Source organism: Cydia fagiglandana, chromosome 4 (assembly GCF_963556715.1).
Source record: "Cydia fagiglandana chromosome 4, ilCydFagi1.1, whole genome shotgun sequence".
NCBI classification, from domain to species: Eukaryota; Metazoa; Arthropoda; class Insecta; order Lepidoptera; family Tortricidae; genus Cydia; species Cydia fagiglandana.
This window is the reverse complement of record NC_085935.1, coordinates 13319633-13343587: the sequence shown is the minus strand read 5'-3', so window position 1 is coordinate 13343587 and position 23955 is coordinate 13319633. Positions and strand designations below refer to the sequence as shown.

Genomic DNA, 23955 nt, shown 5'->3' with positions numbered 1-23955 from the left:
CAGAACACACAATAAAACAATTGACCATTTTTTCACCTTTTTAAAAAACATTTAATATGTAGGTATCTCCGAAACTAGACTAGAAACCCTCATAAGGTACCTTTTCCCGTGGAACGTCACAAATAATGTTAGTAGGTACCTACAAAAAGACGTAAGAAGTTAATTGACATGAAAATGTATATCTACGTCGGCGTCTTTTTGTAGAAGTGTCAGATTATTATTTTAGTCCATTCCAAACAAATCTTAAAAGAATGTAGTTGCCTACTTAAATAAATAAACAAGACCCCGTAACTAAGTAGGCATTAATATCATTAGGTTTATAAGCTTTTTAATAAAACTTAACTACTTACAGCGGCGGTGTTTCATGTTCGTTTGATTAGCATTGACTTTTCCTGCAGATTTTTAGAATCTAGTTTTAGAAAATTATTAATATCACGTGAACTACCTAAGAGTTTTCTGCTATACATTTTACACGTTCTTTACTGTTATTAAAAATATATAAATATTATGTGATGCTTACTTTATAAAGTCAATTATATTTGTTTGTTAGATAATATGTAGGTAGGTAGAGATTCGTGATATACTTAATTTACCTACCTACCCTTAAAAAATACAAGAGCATCGCCACGGACACCTGTCTGCAAAGCACTAGAGCAATGCAGGCGTTTAATATCTTGTATGGAAATGTGCGAAAATTTCTGCAATCGATCGATGGGTGTGCCCGCGCCTGGATTGGTCGATGGGCGTGGTGTCTGTTATCGCCGAAAAGGCAGCGGCCAATGGCGTAGAGGTAGCGATAAGAGGGTTGGGGTTGTGAACCCTCAGTGTACCGGTCGCATCGAGACGGGACGGTTGTGCCATGCTGGGTACCATGATGTACCCCGCGGAGGAGGCCGAGATAGAGGACATGCGCGTGCCACCGATCCAGTTGGAGCACCTTCCTGAAGTGTTCCTGTGTACGTAGTGGCGCGCGTGTTTTGTTTACATTCAGTTCATAGTGTGGTGTAGCATTTTTAGTTCCAATACATTGTAGGTAAGGTTAGAGTGATGGGTGTGTGTAGGTAATTAAAATAGTGGCCAATTGGAAAGTAACGCTAGGTTTTTGTGGCAACTATTAAAGGCAAAGAGACCTTTACTTTGCCAGTACTTACTTAGCACCTGCGGAAAGGATGATTTGTTGTCAGCAGCAAAAAAATCGTAAACCCTAAATACCTAGTGCCAAAACCCCGTTTTAGGGTCAATAAGTGAGAAATTAAATAATAATGGGAATAAAGGAGAGTAGACCTACTCAAGGCTTAGAGACACTTCTCTTTTGGAAGATAAATATGGAGTAGTTAGGTCTGTAGGAGCGCCCCCTAGATAACATGCCAATCGCTAACGCAACTGTCACTGTCACACTAATATGGAAGAGTGATAGAGACAGTGACACAAAGCGATTCGATGGCTAAGTAAGCGCAAGCGATCGTCATCTTGGTTAGACCGCCAGGTTATAATATGACCACACTATCTTAGTTAAGTTTTCAAAACAGGAAATATAAGTCATTTTAGTCATTAGCTGCGGTCCAACTGCAATATGCAGGGTGTCCCAGAAATCGACGTCAAGCCGTAAACGGATGATAGACCAAGTCATAACAGTTATCATAAAAATACAAAAAAAAAATCCAACTCATGTTCTTTATAAATTATGGTCACTTTAAAAATTCACTAAAAAATCCACACCCTGTAATTATTCAAAATTACACAATAATAAAAAAAATCTATCATCCGTTTACGGCTTGACGTCGAATTCTGGGACATCCTGTATATGGAAACTGTCGCCGACTGCAGAGTCTGCGTGCGGTTCCCATAAAAGATGCAGGTGAAATGCAGTCCGTCTATTTCTGTCATACGTTAGGTACACAACAACAAATAAACAGAGAACAATTTTTTCTAGACATAACATTCATCACCTGTTTGTTCTAGAGGCAATATAAGTCCGAAATAGGGCCCTATGAATCATTTTTATTCAGGGCCATCCTCACTCAGCAGTCAACTATGGAATTCCCATAAAATAAAATTTTGCAAATGTTTAAATTTGTGACACAGTTGAGTTGGTGCAATCGACCACATGTTATAAACGTGCGCGCGTGCCTAAAGCCTATTCATACAATATGATACAGTAGATGCTAAAATACAATAGGTAAATAATGTATTTATTGACATAAAATTACACCTAAAAACAAAGTAGAGCTAACAGAAATAAATTAAACTAAGAACTAAACAAACAAAACTAAAACTACCTACCTACCTAAAAAGTAAAAGCCTACAAATAGGAAATTGGCCCCAGGTCGGTGCCTTCCGGTAGGGTGCCTACTGCCTAAGGCTGGCGGCGTTGCCGCGCTGAACGGGCGAGGTAAGCCCCAGTCTTCCGGTCACCCGTTGCATCTATTAGGCGCTTGGCCAACTTGTAAGATTATGTTGGTAGATTTAAATGCCAGTTGGACCGACTACCAAAAATATGTTTCTTTCTGGGTAGGGTTACCAGATACCGATTTAGAATTTCCTGACAAAATTCCTGATTTCCGAATATCCGAATATTTTTCCTGACATTAATATTTTTGACGACGATGGGGGGTGGGGGGGGGGGGGGGGTCTAGCCGTTAGCGATGGCTACCCGATTGAGCCGATAGTCGCGTCAACTTTCGATTTATACAACATCTATGTATGTATGCTTGAGTAAAGATTTGTTAAGTTATTGATTAGTTCAGTGGATCTCTTTTATTATTTTTTTACAATGTTTTTGGATTAAAATAAGTAACTAAAAAGGTATGTGCTTTATAAACAAAACGATCAATTCAAAAAATTCCTGCCATTCAACAAATCCTTTTTTTTTGAGAAATTATTGATGTAATATTTTATCTCCTGAACATATTTAGATAGGTATTTCAAAAGAGTAGTTTGTGACTTTGTGAGCACACAATTCAGTATAAATTATTTATCAGAATAGCAACCTTAGCAAATTTTTAATTTCATAAATTTCATAATGCATAATAAAGTTCTAAACCCGTTAAATATTTATTATCTCAGCTTGTAAAGAGACTTAAATAGTAGTCAAGCCCGACTAGTCGAGATAATTTTTATAGTCTTACTTAATATTAACACCCATTTTTTTCGACATAATGAGTTTGGCTGTTAAGCACTTTAGCGTATAATATGTAGGCATAGCTAGGTTAGATTTCAGGATTTGAATTACTTAAAACATCGGTTAAACCAAAATTAGGGTATATATTGTTATGTTAACATTATAGGTATATTATGCCTGATTACTTCGGTACCTATTTACCTACTAGTAGTAGTGTCTCTAGTTAAAGGAGCCAGGAGACCGTTGCGCTGCTTCATCACAAGATTTGAAATGCAGTTTGTCTGCCTAATTTGGACCCAGGCATGTCCTTAAATTACGTCCAAAAGAGTGGTATGGGCACTGTGTATGTCATTTCGCTTTGTGTGGTAGGCCACAGCACAGCGGATGTAATTCCAGAGCAGAGCCCAACTGCAATTAATTGAACACTTTTAAATAAGTACGCTATTTAGGTACTAAATATCATATTTATGTAGATTGATCTATTGTTTAGACAATAAGGATTTCAATAAGTCCAAATTTTTACAGTAAGGTAGGTTATTTATTAAAATTTTACGTAATTCTATGTAGCAACTCCGTTAAGTGGACGAAAACTAGAGCTGGATTATGTCATACCCACCACATGTTACTTAAAACTTACGAAGCTTTACAAAAATAAGTGGCAATTACAGCATATTACCTATTTAGTATGAAATCAGGAAACCTTAATTTTTTAGTTAACTGTTATTTCTCTGTAGTGTGGTAAACTCAGCATCAAATAGATTGTTACGGCCAAATATCGATATATTAAAAGGACCGATACATCGAAATATCGGTAGATTGGTACACATCCTTATTTCTATAAAAAAACAATAGGTGTGTTACGACGATATACATATTTAGCTACTTTGGCCGACACCGTCACTGTCTATTTGATGCTGGCTGCTACTTACTGTGAGTACCGCACAATACTATTAAAGCCAATTACAATTTCGACAAAGTTGTATTGATGAAAATCAAGAATAATTTGATTTATGTTTGAAATACATTGACACAAGCCTTCACCTAGTTCGTTTTAAATTTTGGAGGCGATGGGCCTTGCCTATATCATTTCCTAGAAATTTATAAACGGCTTAAGGTGACAGTCCTTTTCCAACGACAGCAGTACTACCATCCACGCGTTCGTACTAGAGTCAGACCAAGAATAGTCTGTAGCGGATTTGATAGCCCACGCAGTGAAAGTGTTATTTTAAACGTCAAACGTCTCTCGAACGACTCTAGTAGTGCAGCTGCGGTCAAAAATGGAATGTTACCCAAAAATCCTTATACGTATTAGCAAAATAATGGAAACATTAAAAATATTTAAATTGTTTTTAATGTAATAAATAGTGCAGTGCATTTTCACTACTTTTCAGTATGGCTACGCACTGGCCTATCGCTATTGCCATGGTTGTCTGGCAGCTTAGTTTTAGTGTATGCCCTTTATACGAATTCTTTTATATCCCGTGAAGTGAATAGTTAAATAAAACGTAGAAAAATACAGCATAGAAAATGTAGAGAGCTAATCTCTGGTTAATTAGTTTCAGCTTAAATTTTACATATACGAAACGGCATTTGGGAGATTTTTAATATGTTGAAATGTTGGAAAGGACGTTCATTATGTCGTTCATACAAAACTGGAAACTTAACTGATAGTTAACCTTTCTCACAAGAGCAAATACTAGGGACTTCGTGCACACTAAAAGAGGCAGTTGGCAACCTGAAAACTTTGCTAGGCTTTATGGAGGAGCTTGTGTGGTTAGAGTAGCGCTACCTCGTTTCACGCAAAATAGGCACAATGGTTGTGGATTTGCGGAAAATGCCCAGAAGCACTAACTAGCTCCCTTTTCGTTGAGTGCACAAGAGCCACCTCTGAAATAACTATTTTGCTGCAGCCAGTATCCCGAAGTGCGGCGGCTGCCACGAGATGATAGTGGACCGATACGTGCTGAAAGTGTCAGACCGGACGTGGCACGCTGGCTGCCTACGCTGCGTCGAGTGCCGCGCCATGCTGTCCGGCAAGTGCTTCGCGAGGAACAACCAGCTATATTGTACAGATGACTTTTTCAAGTAAGTTTATATATAACTAGCAACCCGCTCCGGCTTCGCACGGGTTAAGACGAAACAGGAGCTGAGTTTTAAATATTTTAGGTAAATATAACCGTCTCGCTAACGGAAGCGGCTCCTAAAACTAGTGCGATAAGGACAAGGCGAAAAATCCTGCGTAAAAATCTCAAAAATCGAGGTTTCGTACTCGACTGTTTCCTCCTCCAAAACTTAACCAATCCTAACCAAACTTGGAAATCTAAATGATTATGAAATTATCTGTGTCGGACCGTTTTGATTTTTTGGCTTATTTGATATCAGTTTTGAATACTACGCCTCTCATTGCGGCATAGTCAATTAGGCCATTTTGGCCATTTTTGAAGGGCTCTAGCGCCTTAAAAAACAAAAATATCAAAAAAAGCTAAACGATCCGACACAGATTGACAATATTAATCTGTGTTGAAAAAATCATTGCTCTAGCATTAAAACCCACGGAGGAAACAGTCGAATACGTTTGTATGGAGAAATGGCCACTCCTGTTGGCTCTTAAGGATACGTTAGAGCGGGCCGTGGCCGGGCCGGAGCTTTCGGTGCTTCGTTTTCTATGGAAAGCACCACGTGATCACCGATCAGCCGTCATAGAAAATGACATGCCAGACGCCCCGGCGCAGGCACGGCACGGTCTAGCGTGAGTGATGACGTTAATAAATTATATACCTAAACCTTTCTCAAGAATCAGTCTATTGGTAAATCATTTTTAAACCTCCGTATGGAGTAGGTATTACCACCTACCAAGTTTCTGCTAAGCCCAATGGTTGACTGGTAGAGACTGCCTTATGGCATTAAGTCCGCCATTTGTACTTTCATGTATTGTGCAATAAAGTTTAAATAAATAAATAATAAATGATAACTAGTACAAATTTATCTTATGTATTAACCCATTCATCGCCAATCACGAAACGTTGTCGTTTTGCCTCTACGAAGCATTTTCGCTACATACCAGAAAATCCTTGTTAGCAGCTACGACGTAGCGCTACGACTGTAGCTCAGCGGTGAACGTGTTAACTTGTTAACCGTAACTAATAGAGAATATAGAGATCAAGCCCTGGTAGGTTCTTTATAAACTAATCATACCTCATCAATGAAATCTTTCACGTTGATAATGTTATTGTTTTTCCGGCTGTTGTCCCAGGCGGTTCGGCACAAAATGCGCGGGCTGCGGGCAGGGCATCCCCCCCACGCAGGTGGTGAGGCGGGCGCAGTCGCACGTGTATCACATGCGCTGCTTCGCGTGCGCGGCGTGCGCGCGTACGCTGAACACGGGAGACGAGTTTTATCTGATGGAAGATGGGAAGCTAGTCTGTAAGCCGGACTATGAAGCGGCTAGAGCCAAAGGTTAGTAAGTACTTCCATTATATTCTCCTGCATTTAAATATGAAGTTTAACCCTTTACCAGGCTAAGGGTTATATATTTCCCACATACGGCACTTCAAACATGTGTTCTATTTTCGATAAGTAAGACTGACATTCGATTGTCATTTTTGAAACGTCAGCCTGGTAAAGGGTTAACGTCAAGTAACTGAACCTAAGCCTAAGAGCCACCCCATATTAGCATCGGCGTCTAATAAACGTTATGGAAAATGGCGTTGCTGCGCAGTTGCGTCGAGCAGCAGCCATAATAGTTGACTGACGCTCGAGTGATGGGGTGACTCTAAATTGTCAAAGACTGATCTACCAAACTACATATGCCAGATCTACGTATACCAAACTACATATGATACTATACGTATGATGCTATGATGATATCACTAACACTCGTACAGTCAGCCAATCAATCAGACGATAGAGTCGAAAAGTGGTAGACCACTTTCTTGGCTGAGCGTACTATAGGTGCCATTTCGGGCAGCGGCTCATGTCATATTTATTTTCTACACAGATATTTGTTATAGTATTTAAGGACAGATTATGATGCTACAAAATTGGTATTGATTTATTATTTGTTGCGCAGGCGGAGAAGGATCATTAGACGGTGACGCGGCAAGTAAGCGGCCACGAACGACGATCACGGCGAAGCAACTAGAAACTCTGAAGAGCGCGTACAGCAGTAGTCCGAAACCTGCGCGCCATGTCAGAGAGCAGCTCGCGCAGGACACGGGACTGGACATGCGCGTCGTGCAAGTGTGGTTTCAAAACAGGTAAGAATCACAATCATTTTTGAAACCAAAATATTATTTTGCTAATCCGCGAAAACTTTTCTCTTCGTTGTTTTTCAATTTCTTTTTTTTTTCTTTTTTTTTCTTTTTTTTAAACTTTTTTGCGCTTTTCGCGGATTAGCAAAATAATATTTCGGTTTTGATAATATGGGTTTCCGCAAAGTAACGCCTGATTCTATTCACTACAACCATTTTTGAAAACTACCTCCGAAGATGTCAACAGGCGACAGGCGGATCATGATGTAATTGATGTATGAAAATACTTGTGGAACGTGTCGTTGCTTGAGTGCTTCTGACTTCAAGCAAGGTCAGAATGTATAATGTTGATTTAAAGGGTTGGTATAGGCGCGAGGCGGTGTATCGCGCATTTCTTTGAACGATTAACTTTTTGATATGTCTAAGTAATATGTATGTATAGGCCGTTCATGTACCGTCGGCTGCAGAGAAAACGTAGGTACCCCCTGTACATAGAGAAATTTGTAAGCAAAGGTGCTAAGCTAATAGAATAGAATTGCTGACTGTACTTATGTGTAAAAGATCGAAGCTCCGCAGGATACATTCGGCGCGAATCGGGAAATTATTTAGAAATTAACTAGATATTAGACGTTGATGATGATGATGAGGATTGTTTATATCGTAGTCGATGCACGTTGTGGCGTCTCACAATCGGCTCGATTCGGGAAATTAATTAGAGATTCACTAGATATGAAATAGTAAAGATATGTGACGTTCCACGGTAAAAGGTACCTTATGGCGGCTGGCGCTTACATCGCATAGCGCCGCAATAATATTGGAGCGGCGTTCATAATAGCGTAAGCGCCAACATCGTCATCATAAACAAGACTAAGATGACACAAATAATACAAAAATAATAGCAGGTATCTTATATTGCACGTGCTGCATTGCTTTAGTTAAGGCTGGACGAAAAATTTGATATGCGACGCGGAGCGATAAAAATTGCAACTCAACCATAATAAATTAATATACCGTAACGTTTGCATGTCCGTGAGTTCTGTAATCAATTTTCCATATCTGCACAGTTAAACCAGGCAAGCGAGTTAACACAAATGATTTTGAAATGGTCAGTGGCTTAACAAGACGTAAAAGTTTTATCGCCGCTAACAGAAATATGTTTTTTTTTTCAGTCGTGTAATGAAATGCGCATGTTTTGCCTGCTCTACCTATTTCTTTTTTCATCCCACAGTCCACCAGAAAATTTTATCATAATATTTTTTTCAGAATATAATTTTATTAAATTATGTAATGGATGAAATTACTAATTACGAATTACTCTGTCTGTAGCCTTAAGGTGACAGTCCATTTCCATTTGCATTACTGTTCAATTTACTATGGAAATTGACAATAACAGCGACGCGTTCAGTATTAGTAAATGCAGCTGCGGTTAGAAATGGAATGTTACCATTAGGCTCAAGATACAGTTGTAAGTTTTACTTACGTAAGTAGGGACAGATAAATAAACAACAGAATGAGATATGAATATCGTTTCGTTATCTCATTCTAACAAATAGCTTTGTCCTTACTTAGGTAAGTTAAACTTACAAGTGTATCTCAGGCGAGTCAGGCGTAACAAGTGCTTATCGACTGCACACTGATAGCGTTAATTCATCTAAATGAGAATAAAGTCTTTTCTGTCTGGGGGCCGATTTTTGAATTTCGATCACTCGATTTCGTCTCTCGAAAATCGGTGGAAAACGGCGAAATGCTAATTTTTGAAATACGAACGATCGAAATTTGGAATCTATTGGTATTGGCCACTCGATTTCAATTCTATTAGTAGAATTTAAACGCCTAGTAGTGGAGATATCATTTAACGAAATACACGAAATCGAGTGGTCGAATTTCAAAAATCGGCCCCCTGGTCTGTAATATTGGGTAGTGGGGGGGGGCTACTTTGGAGGCCGATGATAGAGAAAATAAAAATAGCATAAAGGTTTTTTTGAATATTTCGGATATCGAAGTAAAATATTCAGAATAAAATTCTGCAAATTGAATAGGTATGAGCAAGTGCATGTGTATTATAGTAAGTACATTTATAACCGTCCTTGCCTAACAATTGATGACCTACAGTCTATTCTATGATATTGTTGGTGCATCTTTGTTGGGATCATATGTTTTGTAAGGCACGGGGTCGTTGGGGCGTGAAGCCGGCTCAGCGGCGGTCGCGCCCTGCATTCAGCCACATCAGCCTCGCTCGTTATCAAAGCCGTCGGCCATTTTTGACACACTCACCTACTACACGTGGACTTCGTTATTTTTGAAATATGACTACGACAACTAGTGGTGTCTGCTTAAAATATTGTTTAAGATGGATCAAAATTCACTGTAAATATTTAAATTTAAATTTATATTACCTACCACAATTTAAAAAAGAAACAGACGTGATGGTCCATGCAGTTTGTCCAAATTTAAAATTACTCTGAATCATTCCTGCTAGTACAGTCACCTGCAATAATATGTTCAACAATGAAGGCCGCAAAAGTATCTGACACGATCTTATTTGTAGAGCCATAAGAGCGTGTCACATATTTTTGCGGCCTTCGAAGAGTAACATATTATATATTGCAGGTGACTGTATTATAATTTATTTACCTTTAAGTATCTTTTTTTGTTTTCGTTATTGGTAAGTAGAGCATCGGATTCTTTTGTTTTCGTTATTGGTAAGTAGAGCATCGGAATTGTATCAATTAGGTACTCGTACCTACTTGGATTAGTTTGAATTGTTTTATTTCATTTTACCCAAGGGACACCTTTAGCTTATTTACCGCTCTGTGATTAATCGGAGTTGACGATTAAAATACAATTATGGCAATTATGCACTTAATTTTTACATAGTTTTACCTATCCTATAATAGCTTTGTACTTAATTAGTTTTGTAATTTAAAATGTTCTCTAGATCGTGACCTTTCCCACGCAGAGTCCTAAAAACCTATTATGCTAAATACATAATAACATAATTGAGACTTATCGGGGTCTCAATACTCCGTAGCTTTAATCAGAAAAAAACTGTCTTAACCTTTGTTTTTCATGTCTCTATTATGTCACTATTAGTAGGTACGGTCAATGTTATTAAATATTGGCACGGGCAAAGTGCCAAAAATATCACTACACGACCTTATTGCCCATAGGTAATGTGTACATATTTTTTGCCATTTATCCGTGTCAATATTTAATACCATGTACCTGCGTCATTCATCGGTAGTACGAGTATTACAAATACAGACATTAAAGAGTAGTTTTAGGTTGCATACAGGACTGCAGATGCTGGTACTTCTAGAAAGAAATACAAATCTTGAATGAAAGGGCACATGCACAAGCTAATATTATCAGTGATTTTGTATGTAAAATCACTACTTTAGTTAGTAATTTTATTATGAAATTAGGACCTAGATTTTACAACAGCCGGTGGCTTGCACTAAACCCCATTTGCAAGTGCCGCGTATCCCGCACTACATATGGAAGGCCAGCCTTCCGTAGGTAACATCCATTTCATAGAATGGGGGTGCCGTGGGGAACTGCGAGGCACTTTAATTAATCAGGCTCTTTGTTGAATGCCCGGAGCTCCCCGCCTAGCTACAAAACACGCAAAATATGCTCTATACGGAGTTACGAAGCAGTTCGTATTGATATACTGATCTGGGTGCGTTTGTTATTATCGTAATATTCATCTCAATATGTTTTTACGGATTTGTAAGTAAATTTTATCTACAATTATTAACAATCATAATTGTAGATAAAATTCACTTACAAATCCGTATCCTATTAAATATTTGATGATTTTGCTTTTTTAGATTCAACCTTTTTTAGTTACACACATTTACCACACTGGATTGTTAAGTATGCCATTTAGGGTTCTTACTAAATTGGAAAATCTATAGCAATTGGCGTAACAATCGCGGAGCATGTACATTATATTGAATTTTTGTGTCAATTTAGTCCTACTAGTATCAGTAAACATTTACAACTACTATAATTTAAAAAAGACGTTCCAATTTTAATAATTACCGGTATAAAAAATCTAGTTGACGATTAGCAACTCTAATTTTACTAGCCGAGTTAATTATACAAACTGCGATAAATTATCACAACCACTTTTTGCCTGAACTAATTACGAACGAAATTGGTCTATTAATTGCAGACGAGCGAAAGAGAAGCGACTAAAGAAGGACGCGGGGCGCACGCGCTGGTCCCAGTACTTCAGGTCGATGAAGGGCGGCGGCAGCGGGTCGCCGCGCCACGAGCGGCTGCTGGACAAAGACGAGCTGAAGATAGACCTGGACTCCTTTAGTCATCATGGTAAATTCAATACAGAAGACCTGTCATGCCATGCGGCTCTTTCACACTTAAATATTTGTTAGAACGTGCGCTAAACGTGACGTGTATTTGATGAGCCGTGGCGAAATGCCGGGATAACGCGAGGAAGAAGAAGATATTTTTTAGAACATGACGGGCATGGTGACAGATGATAAAGAGACGACCATCTTAGCCCTCTTCGACTAACTCGCAATCGAAATAATATTTTTTTTTAATGGAAAGTTAAAGACATTTGACGCGTAACTTTTAATGTAGGTAATTTTACCTGACTGAACCTATATGAGTGTAGTGTAGATACAAGACAAGATACTCTTGAGGTAGATAGATGGATAAAGTCAACTGAAGTTAACTTATTTAATAAAGTGATTGGTAAAGATCTAATCAGTGGATCCCAACATTAAGGGCCAGTTGCGCCAACCACACTTGACAGACTGATCAACATCACTCAGCAAAGAACTGTGAACATTCCCATACAATAAAATTTCGCGAACTATTTAACGGTGGTAGACGGTTTGGTGCAACCGACCTTAAATAGCAGGAAATTCAAACTTTTGGTTTTCTCTATTTGTACCTTTAGCCTTTTTTTCGTTGGCCTATTGTATCCCACTGCTGGGCAAAGGCCTCGATCTCTTTCTTTCTGGCATCTTCAAGTCCACCATCTGGTGGCACGATCTTTCGGAAAGATTGGCCCAATATTACCATAGACAGAGAGCTTAATAAAATAACATAGGTTACATTAATAGGATGGTGTTTAGCAAAAATGAGTCATCCCACATCCATTTTGGAATAAAATGTCAACTTTAAGTGAAAATTTTTTGAGTTGACATCTTATTGAAAAATTGATGTGGGTTGACACATTATAACAGCATCCTAAATGTTTTTTTTTTTCAGATCTCAGTAACGATAGCTACAGTACGGTAGCGCTGGGTGGCGACGAGGGCTCGCCAGCGGGCGGCGGTGGCGCGGGCGCTACCGGCGGCGCGCGCTACGCCGCCACGCCGCCGTACCTGCGCGCGCATTCACCACCTCCGCATCCACACTACCACTACCCGCCAGACCACCTTGTTTACACTAATATTGGTGAGTAAATAGCTGGTCATATGCTCGTAAAATTTAATTATGTTAACTCTTTGACCGCCAAAGACATCGATGACGCGCGCGGCTACAGCCCAATCTCAACCTTCGTGCATTAATTCCGACGATGTTTCACTATGAAGTGCCGCGCGCGATAAGCGTTGAACTAACAATTATACAGGGTCATTTTTGGACCGTTAGCCATATTGTGCGAGGTGATTAGGTAGGTCATACTGAACAACTTTTTCTATGGAACCAACCCCGAAATCCCAAAAAAAATTTGGCCTTCCCATAGAAAACGTCGACATCCACTCGACCAAAATGTATGAAACGGCCAAAAATTTTTTTGAGATTTCGGAGTTAGTCCCATAGAAAAAGTTGTTCAGTATGACCTACCTAATCTCTGTATGTACATTTAAGTGCATTGTTGCAGAATAATTAATCTTAATAATGTCAAATTGCAGGTCAAGCCATGAGTGGCGCAGGAATAGGCGCGGGCGGCGCGTCGGATCTCAGCAGTTCGTCGTCCCCAGCCGCGGGGGCTTACCCCGACTTCCCGCCCTCCCCCGACTCGTGGCTCGGAGAGCCTCACCATTATTCACCCAGGTAAATAGGGTATTATACTGTATTTAAAATAATTTATTTTACACCATGCATGAAATAAAGCACCAGATAATTATTAGAAAAACACAGATAGGAGTTATTTTTAAACACAAGTTCTATTTAATGAATCGGATAGAAATATAAAAAGTAGGCGAGTTGACCGTGACGTCACGATGTGATGTTTCATATAAATTCCATATAAGCAAATCGTTTTGACAGTTCTGAAAATGTGACTGATTTGACTAGTAGGAAAATATCAAAATACCCTATTACTGTCTCACGTATCGGACCTGAATAAGGGGTTGTGCATAAGTTACGCTAGGTGTTTTCGGCTTTTTGCCCCCCTCGTTCCATCCGACCGGTCAAGGTCACGGGCTCCAAAATTTCGTACAATAGACTCGCTATTTTGAAGTGCGGAGTGAAGATTTATGTTTATCGAAACCGAGAAAAAGTATCTACTCATGTGGTAGGTATTTTATCTTAGTTTCGTTAAATGTAGAAAAATACGTGATTTGTCGTGATTTTTTCGTGACCCCCATCCCCCTATCGAACCTCGCGTGATTTGTGCACAATCCCTAACCCATCATTATCAGTTGCGGGAGGTTGCCTCTACTACCTGCCCTCCCCCGCGGGGACTATGCTCAAGACCAGAGATGTGAAAAATACTTTTTAAAAAGTATTTAAATACAAAATACAAATACTTCCTTGATAATACTATTTCAAATGCAAAATACAAAATAGTTTTTGAATTTGTATTTAAATACAAAATACGAAATAGGTATTTTCAAAATACTTTTTTAAAATACAAATACTTTGCGATAAAAGGTACAGTAGTGAATACCTAGTCTGAATTAAAAAGTATTACTCGGGATTTCCGAGTTGAAAGACTCTCTTCATTCTTTGAAATCAATCCTCCATCTAAAGTGCAAATTTCTAGTTGTTTGCTCATATTAAGGTGGTTCTCCTTGCTCGATTTTCATACAACTTTCTTGGCACCCTAGCTCCTATTATATAGGGTTTCTTCACTTGTATATGTAATGTTTGGGTAGTATATATATTTCTGTCTTCGCAGAACGTAAAAAAATACTAGATTTTGATTAAAATTATTAAGAAAAAAGCCTTTGAATATTGGTAAAATTTTGCCTCATTGCTTGTTTGTGTGAGTGATGCTTATAGTATCGGTGTAATTCTAACATGGCGACTTCATTTGACAAGCAATCATTTTTAATTTGTCAAAGCTGTAACAGATGGCACTTTAAAACCGCAACACAGATTACCTGTGTATTTTGTTTTATTTTCACTCAATAGAGGGAGGTATATTTAATGCACAAAGCATGTTACGAGTATACCTACTCATTTAAGAATCTCCTTTCTGATATAATTTCATTCCCAGATTTAATATAACTTAATAATTATTATGATTATTACACAATAAAATACATTTACATATTTATAGAAAGGTCAGTCCAAACAATCATTCGCGTTTACAGTCGTCCACCGAAAACCCTTGTGAATTCTGCTTTCGTTTCGGTAGAAATATAAATGTTCTCTGGAAAAGCCTATATTTATTGTAACAATGATTTTTAAACTAAAATACCTGGCTATATTTTTCTCAAAAATATATAGGTACCTATGTGGAGAAAAATGTCATCTTCTTGTAAATAAACAAGATTCTATAATATCTTCTGCTTGTGCATAACAATAACATTAGTAGATGATATTTTTAGGGTTCCGTACCCAAAGGGTAAAACGGGACCCTATTACTAAGGCTTCGCTGTCCGTCCGTCTGTCCGTCTGTCTGTCACCAGGCTGTATCTCACGAACCGTGATAGCTAGACAGTTGAAATTTTCACAGATGATGTATTTCTGTTGCCGCTATAACAACAAATACTAAAAACAGAATAAAATAAAGATTTAAATGGGGCTCCCATACAACAAACGTGATTTTTGACCAAAGTTAAGCAACGTCGGGAGTGGTCAGTACTTGGATGGGTGACCGTTTTTTTTTTGCTTTTTTTTTTGTTTTTTTTTTGCGCGCGAGTCCGACTCGCACTTGCCTGGTTTTTTTTCCAAAAATGCTGCTTTTCACCCGAGTTAAAACACTCTACTTTTCATTTCGCATACGAGGAAAGTAAAACGCATGTGTTTTTTTAAATACATTTTTATAGTAGGTATTTTTGAGAGTAGGTATTTTCAATTAACAATTTGGCCAAAAGTATCGTTATTTATGGAATGGGGAGTCAAATATCAGAATGGAAATTGTATAACAAATCCATTTATACCCAAATTTCAATTGCTTATTGTAAAAAGAATAATAAAATCGTACTTGGAATTGGAACCTAAACTGCTCTAGTGCAGTAACGTATCATTTCTTGCACACCTTTTACAACAACAATGACCCTCTTTCATATATTCGGCCAAATTGTGCTTTTTGAAAAACTAATTACAAGCCTTTTATGAATGTAGAATGATACCTTAGGGTATGGTGCTTTACGCACACTAGCGTCCCTTCCCCTCCCCCTGACGCAACCCCCCCTTTTTGCATGAAATATGTCCCGGTTCACAGTTTTTTACATTTTTTGAGGAAAGTATATATTTTAGGAAAAAAGTGTCAATGAAAGAAATAATCCTTAATAAATTCTTAATAAAAAAGGTCATATTCATTTTTTTTATATGATGCACCTAATTCATGTATTAGCTTGTCAAAATTCGAAATAACATAGTTTTTACTTAGGGTTCGAAACTCATTTATTATACACGGTGTAACATGAGGAAACCGAATAATTTTAACAGCGTATTCCTGATCACGTTTAGAGACAAAAATGTCCTATAAACTTTTTGAAATTCGCCTAGTTTCAGAGTTAACACCAATTAAAAAAAAAACATGTTTCTCTTGTTACATAGTTCAAAACGCCTTTTTGATGGCGATGTTGCTACTATGGGATTTAGTCTAAATATCCTTATTGATATGTCAAAAAGTGACAAGTAACACTTTGAAAAAACTAAGTTTTACGAAAAAAAACCATTTTAAGTGACAAGTTTACCAATAGCATTTAATTTTTATGTACAAATTCATTCATAAAATTAAAAAAAAAAACCAAACAAAATTTTTTTTTGGCGAAATTAACCTAAACACATATTACATCTTTTCCTTTTTTGACCTCATGTATACATTTTACGATAAAAGTGTCAATGAAAGAAATAGTTCCTTATTAAATTCTTAGTAAAAAAGGTTATATTCATTTTATAACACTTATTATACAAGGTGTCCTCAAGAAATGCGAAAGATTTTATTTCTGAGGTCAAAAGAAGGAAAAAATGTATGTATGAGTTTAGGTCAATTTCGCCGAAAACAATTTTTTTTATTGTTTTTAGGGTTCCGTACCTCAAAAGGAAAAAACGGAACCCTTATAGGATCACTCGTGCGTCTGTCTGTCTGTCCGTCTGTCACAGCCGATTTTCTCCGGAACTACTGGACCAATCAAGTTGAAATCTGATACACATATGTAAGTTTGTAAACAAATGAATTTTAAACATGGGGGCCACTTTTGGGGGGTAAATGAAAAAATTCAAAAATAAAAATTTTCAAACTATATCATGTTACATATCAAATGAAAGAGCTTATTGTAAGGATCTCAAATATATATTTTTTATAATTTTTGAATAAACAGTTTAGAAGTTATTCAAGAAAATAGGCAAAAATGACTATCCCCCCCCCCTTTATCTCCGAAACTACAAGGTTTAAAATTTTGAAAAAATACATAAAATAGGTCTATACCTATAGATGACAGGAAAACCTATTAGAAATGTACAGTCAAGCGTGAGTCGGACTTAATTACAGTTTTTGATCCGACTCCTACGGATTTTTTAAAGATTTCACTCACGTTTCGCATAAATAATGTTTAGTTTTAAGTTTATAAAATACATATGTATGTTAGTCTGTAAGGTATTTGTAATATGGGCCTTGTTCCCTGAATTAAATATCTAAATAAATAAATAAAAAATAAAAAAATACATTGTTAAAAATTGTGTAATATACGGAACCCTTGGAACGCGAGTCCGACTCGCACTTGGCCGCTTTTTTTTAATTTTTTGAATATATATATTATATATGTATGTACATAAAAAGTAAATGTTATTGGTAAACTTGTCAGTTAACATGGATTTTTACTTTTTTTTCGTAAAACATAGTTTTTGCAACGTGTTACTTAATTGTCACTTTTTGACATATCAATAGGGATATTTAGACTAAATCCAAACAACAACATCGCCATCAAAAAGGCGTTTTGAACTATGTAACAATAGAAACTTGTTTTTTTTTTAAATTGGTATTAACTCTGAAACTAGCCGCATTTCAAAAAAGTTTATAGGACATTTTTGTATCTAAATATGATCAGGAATACGCTGTCAAAATTATTCGGGTTCCTCGTGTTACACTGTGTATAATAAATGAGTTTCGAATCCTAAGTAAAAACTATGTTATTTCGAATTTTGACAAGCTAATACATGAATTAGGTGCATCATATAAAAAAATGAATAAGACCTTTTTTATTAAGAATTTATTAAGGATTATTTCTTTCATTGACACTTTTTTCCTAAAATATATACTTTCCTCAAAAAATGTAAAAAACTGTGAACCGGGACATATTTCATGCAAAAAGGGGGGGTTGCGTCAGGGGGAGGGGAAGGGACGCTAGTGTGCGTAAAGCACCATACCCTAAGGTATCATACTACATTCATAAAAGGCTGGCTATAATTAGTTTGTCTTCCCCATACATTAGAACACAATTTAACCGAATCATATTTCTTGTTCTTGTCTCTCGATAATTTAATCAATTTGCAACATAAGTAGAAGAATCCTCATATATCCATAAATATCAAAATATAAAAGGACATACATTTTCAGAAGATTTCCCCGCGTGCGACGTTGCCAAATGGTTTAAAGTACAACATGCTCGCAACGTTGGATGTCAATAAGTCGACAATGAAAAATTATATTTCAAATCAATTCAAACTTGATATTTTTGACAGTAATGGGTTACTTAAATAAGAAGGCATTTTTCGCCCGGGTCTACTATGGTCAAATGGTCTAGTGGCTTTTAGCTATTGAGTATAAGTCTAACAAGTTGAACAGTATGACAGGGTTCAAACCACGAACAAAGACTCATTTCTTTTTGTATTTATTTTATTTCATCTTTTTGGTAATTTTATATGCCTTATTTTAAAAGTTATTTTAAGTAAATGTGTTGTATTTGATTATTTCATGTAGGTATATCATTTCAATAAAATTTTGGAAACTTTTATTTTATACCTGGTCAAGCAAATCTTGTCAGTAAAAAAAGGCGCGAAATCCAAATGTTCTATTTTTTTGCAGATGACGTCTCTCTCCTTTTTGATTTTAAAAATAATGAAAATTTTAATTTAAAACTGACACAAACCTTAAATCATATCAATCTGTGGATGCGCGACCATAATCTAGCAATAAATTCAAACAAAACCAAATTGATTCAATTTTATCCTTACCAAAGAACTCCATTACAATTAAAATTATCGCTTAATAACACAGAAATTGAAGAAGTAGATAATTTCAAACTCTTAGGTATTACTCTCGATAACCATATGAACTGGAAAACACATATATTAAACACTAAAACCAAGATATCACAGTTTTTGTATGGACTCTTTACGCTTCGCAAAACCACTAACTTCAGTACTGCACTAGCCGCTTACTATGCCTTCGCTAATTCATGGTTCAGATATGGAATTTTAACATGGGGAAACAGCACAGATGTGCATGACCTGTTTGTCATGCAAAAAAAATGCGTTCGTGTGCTAGTCGGAATCCGAAATTGGGATAGCTGCAAACCTTATTTCATCAAACACGGCATACTCACTCTTCCATGCCTTTACATCTTAGAGTTATGTATATATGTAAGAAAAAACATACATTTGTTCAAAGAGATACAGAATAAAAGACAAAAATACAAACTTGAATTACCCCAGCCAAACTTAGAAATATACCGCAAAAGCCCTCATTATGCGGCAGTAAAATATTATAATCACCTCCCAAATTATTTAAAATCAGTGGAAAGTGACACTTCGTATACAAAGAAGTTGAAATCGTTCCTTGCTGAAAAAGCATATTATTCAGTAACCGATTTTCTCACTGACAGTTTTGTTAAATAAGTTAGTTTATAGTAAATAAGTTTTGATCTCCTAAACTTATAAAGCTAGTTTGTAGTATTTTTTCTTAATATGTACCTACTTATATTAAGGAAATGTTTGCCATACCCTATTAGGGTCCATGAGATACTATTATTTTGTAACAACTTGTTTTTTACCATGGTGCAATAAACGATATTCTATTCTATTCTATTCTATTCTATGAACGATATCCCTTCGCGCCTACATTTTTCAAATTTGCCGCCTTTTTCTACTGACAAGATCTGCTTGACCAGCTATACTTCGTCGATAGTTGACTTCTTATGTACCTATTCTGCGATCCTAATTAGCCTCATGCATGACTTTTTTTAAATTATTTTAATCATTATTTATATCCTTTGAAAACCGGAAAATAAAAATACTTTTATATATCTTCCCATAATACATTAGTAGTAGTACAGTATTATTAAAAAATAATCAAATTACTGAAAATGTTTTACTCACGTAAGTTTAGTTTCGAAGAATAACATACGCTTAAAATAATTCAAAAGAGAATGTTAAAATTATAAAATAAAAAAAAATTGGCATTGTCGGGGTTTGAACCATGTATCTTAGCTACAATCTGATTTTTTTTCAAAATAGAGGCTACGGGTGCCACGAGCACATGACAGTTGATGGTCGAAAACATTAGTTGCTTCTGAATGCCTTGTAATTCTTAATCGTTGCTCAAACAAGAATTTATTATTTAATTTCCAATCTTTTTTCAACAATAAACATTTCATCCGCTGCGCCCTCTAGGTTACTTTACTGTAACATTACGAATCTGCTGACATTTGACACTGACTTTAAGGTGACTTTAAGTACGTAAGTGTGCGTGAATGCAAGAAATTGCAATATTTTGCAGTTGGATTCCGGTAATAACGAAATGAGACAATGTTGAGTTGAACATGTCTCGATTTGGATGTAGTATTTTTTATAGTCTTCGCACATATCAACACATCTTATGAAACTTTGTATTTTGGGAGAAATAGTGAAAATCCACAATTCGTGCACAGTGACGCCATCTTTTGGCTGATAATCGGCATCCCATCCCTAGACATCCACCTTAACCGGTAGGATGTAGGTATGGATGATGGTTTTTAACGGCCAACTTTTAAAGCATTCATTTGTAATGTTTTACAGCTAGTATAATGCCTCTCGTTAGTGTGACGAAAACGTCTTGTTTGTGTTTCACCAGGGCAGAAAAGTTTGTTCTCCTCTCGTGCCTTGAAATCCTCATAACACTCAAGATTCCACTTTTTAACCACTTGCTACGCTTGTGGTCATGTGCGACGTTACTAAACAGAAACAGATTCAACAGTTCCATGTTAAAAGAATGAGAGAGTTGCCAGGACATCAGAAGAGATTGTAACTATTACCTACATTACCTACCTACTATAAAGTATTTTGTATTTTGAAAATAGAAAATAGGTCCCAAAAACTATTTCAAATAAAATACAAAATAGTTTTCTTCAAAAGGTATTTAAATACAAAATACAAAATAGGTATTTTGCATTTTGTATTTGCATTTTAAATACAAGTATTTCAAATAAGTCACATCTCTGCTCAAGACCTCTCGTGCATAGAGGAGGTCTGTGCCCTGCAGTGGGACGTATATAACATAGGCATTATTTATTTATTATACCGGGTGTGGCATGTAATACGAGTAAAAAATTTAACTGTAGGCTGTACTCCTGATACTGACCAACATTTGTTTAGTAACTTTTAATAGAAACCTGTGGTTTGATTTTCAATGCACTTTAAAGTTTATTCTAAGACGCAATGTATTGCGAATTTAGTTATTTTTAAGGCGTGACAAGCAACGTCAATCGCAATGATATGGCGTGGCGATGGCGTCCATTGAAGATAATATTTATTTTGTATGAAAAATAGAGTCTAAATACTACATCATTTTTGGGGTTCCGTAGCCAAATGGCGAAAAACGGAACCCTTATAGATTCGTCATGTCTGTCTGTCTGTCCGTCTGTCTGTCCGTCCGTATGTCACAGCCACTTTTATCCGAAACTATAAACACTATACTCTTGAAACTTGGTAAGTAGATGTATTCTGTGAACCGCATTAAGATTTTCATACAAAAATAGTAAACAAACAGTAAATTTTTAGGGTTCCCCATACATAGAAATGAAACTCAAAATTTTTTTTTTCATTACACCCATACGTGTGGGGTATCTATGGATAGGTCTTCAAAAATGATATTGATGTTTTTAATATCATTTTCTTCTAAACTGAATAGTTTGCGCGAGAGACACTTCCAAAGTGGTAAAACGTGTGTCCCCCCCCTGTAACTTCTAAAATAAGAGAATGATAAAACTAAAAAAAATATATGATGTACATTACCACGCAAACTTCCACCGAAAATTGGTTTGAACAAGATTTGGTAAGTAGTTTTTTTTTAATACGTCATAAACCGTAAACCGCAATTTTATTATGTTACTTGCTGTTACGGAACCCTTCATGGGCGAGTCCGACTCGCACTTGGCCGCTTTTTTAAAGTTGTTGAACAAAAGTGTCACCGTTTCAGGAGTACAATCTATGTTTTAATTATTTGGTCATGGTACAGGCCACACCCGGTATAGGCTATATGCGTATAAGTTCCATGATTTCAGCAGGATAGGATTATACTTTTGAAGTTTGTGAGGGATATGACACAGACTGATGGACGGACGGAACTTGTGACTAAAATCTTAGCTATAAGGTTTTAGTAAGAAATTGTTAAACGTTTTGACATTGTTAATTTATATTTATCGATACCAATTTATCTTCTTTACCTACTACAAAAATAGGCTATCTTACGAAGGACATGGCAGAAGCAAAAAAAAAAGCTAAACAGTAATCAAAACAATTTTGACAACAAGATTCCGAGTAACCCCCAGTATCGACTGACATTTCATATGTAAACGCAATCCACTGTATAGCCAGCTTATAATCCGATAATATTGATAAGGATTCGCCGAAATCAAATACATTCTAAGATTTTTTAGATTAACACTCTATCGGCGCGATTCGGGAAATGATTTAGAGATTCACTAGATATCAAATAGTAAAGATATGTGACGTTCCACGGCAAAAGGTACCTTATGGCGACTGGCGCTTACGCTTTTTTTATTAACGCCGCTCCAATATTTAGCCGGGGCAATGGTACCTTTTGCCGTGTAACGTCACATATCTTTACTATTTCATATCTAGTGAATCTCTAATTCATTTCCCGAATCACGCCGCATATCTATTACGCGTGAAGATGTCATCTCTTAAATTAGCGGACATTGTATGTTGTGAAATAAATATTGATATTGTGATCAACCAATGTGTTATCTATCTGCAAACATACCAATAGCGCACCTAATTCTTGAACTGACCAATCAAATTATGAAATATATCGAATTTATTTAAATGCGAGGAAGCATTTGCTTAAATGGATAAATACGGTCGTGCGTTGAATTTCCGTTACTGTCAACTAATTTAACTCGAACTCAATTCAATGTGATTAATGATTATAAAGCGATCAATTCTCAAGTATTGGTATAAAGATTAGAATCATGTTCAGTTGGTATTTTTGCTAAGCGCAAGTGAGAATACAGTCCATTCCAATTAATTTATCATATACTTACAATATTTCCGATATCAAGTTGTAATTTGTAAGGTTGACTTATCCTAAAATACTCCAAGTAACTCATATTTTTTACTAGTGTCAAAGGTTACGGCCTACGGGTCTTTACATGACATTATGGTTTAATTTCCAGAGGCTTCCCCTAGCGACGGCCGCCGCCGGCGCACGCGCAGCCCGCGCCCCCGCCGCTCCCCGCGCCCTACCCCTCGCTCGCGCTCGCGCAGCCGCTCGAGCTCGTCGTCAAGCGGGAGCTGTGATCTCCGACTGACGGCTCGATTCGGGATATGAATTAAAGACTCACTAGATATGAACTAGTAAATGTATGTGACGTTCCACTGCAAATGTACCTTATGGCGGCTGGCACCGCGATTTGGGAAATGAATTTAAGATTAACTAGATATGAAATAGTGAAGATATGTGATGTTCCACAGAAAAAGGTACCTTATGGCAGCTGGCGCTTACGTCACATATCTTTACTATATCGTATCTAGTTAATCTCTAATTCATTTCCCGAATCGCGCCGTGAACCGTGACGATGAGACGAGATGCCAATAAGTTCATAAGGATCTTACTGGAATTGGATACTTTACGCAAAATGAACGTTTTTTAAACATGGAACACTAAAATCATGGCAACGACCATCGGTTTAAGATTTTGAAGTAAATTACGGATACAGTCACCGGTACCACTTTGTGTCACACGGTTTTTGCATGTGTTGGATG

At 36.8% G+C, this 23955-nt stretch overlaps 1 protein-coding gene across 2 annotated transcripts in view; it reads left to right on the top strand.

Annotated features, from left to right (window-relative positions):
- LOC134663803 (LIM/homeobox protein Lhx3) overlaps positions 1–23862 on the top strand; it is a 69093-nt gene extending 45231 nt beyond the window's left edge. The window contains exons 1-8 of one of the 2 annotated variants that reach the window (XM_063520312.1): positions 689–956; positions 5032–5206; positions 6375–6577; positions 7191–7377; positions 11552–11709; positions 12619–12807; positions 13266–13407; positions 23367–23862. In XM_063520312.1, coding sequence (XP_063376382.1) covers positions 860–956; positions 5032–5206; positions 6375–6577; positions 7191–7377; positions 11552–11709; positions 12619–12807; positions 13266–13407; positions 23367–23379 — 1164 coding nt within the window. In that variant the 5' untranslated portion in view covers positions 689–859 and the 3' untranslated portion in view covers positions 23380–23862. Of the gene's footprint in view, positions 1–688; positions 957–5031; positions 5207–6374; positions 6578–7190; positions 7378–11551; positions 11710–12618; positions 12808–13265; positions 13408–23366 lie in introns of those variants that run through there. The other variant, XM_063520311.1, reaches the window with a different exon arrangement.
- Positions 23863–23955: the final 93 nt, after the last annotated feature.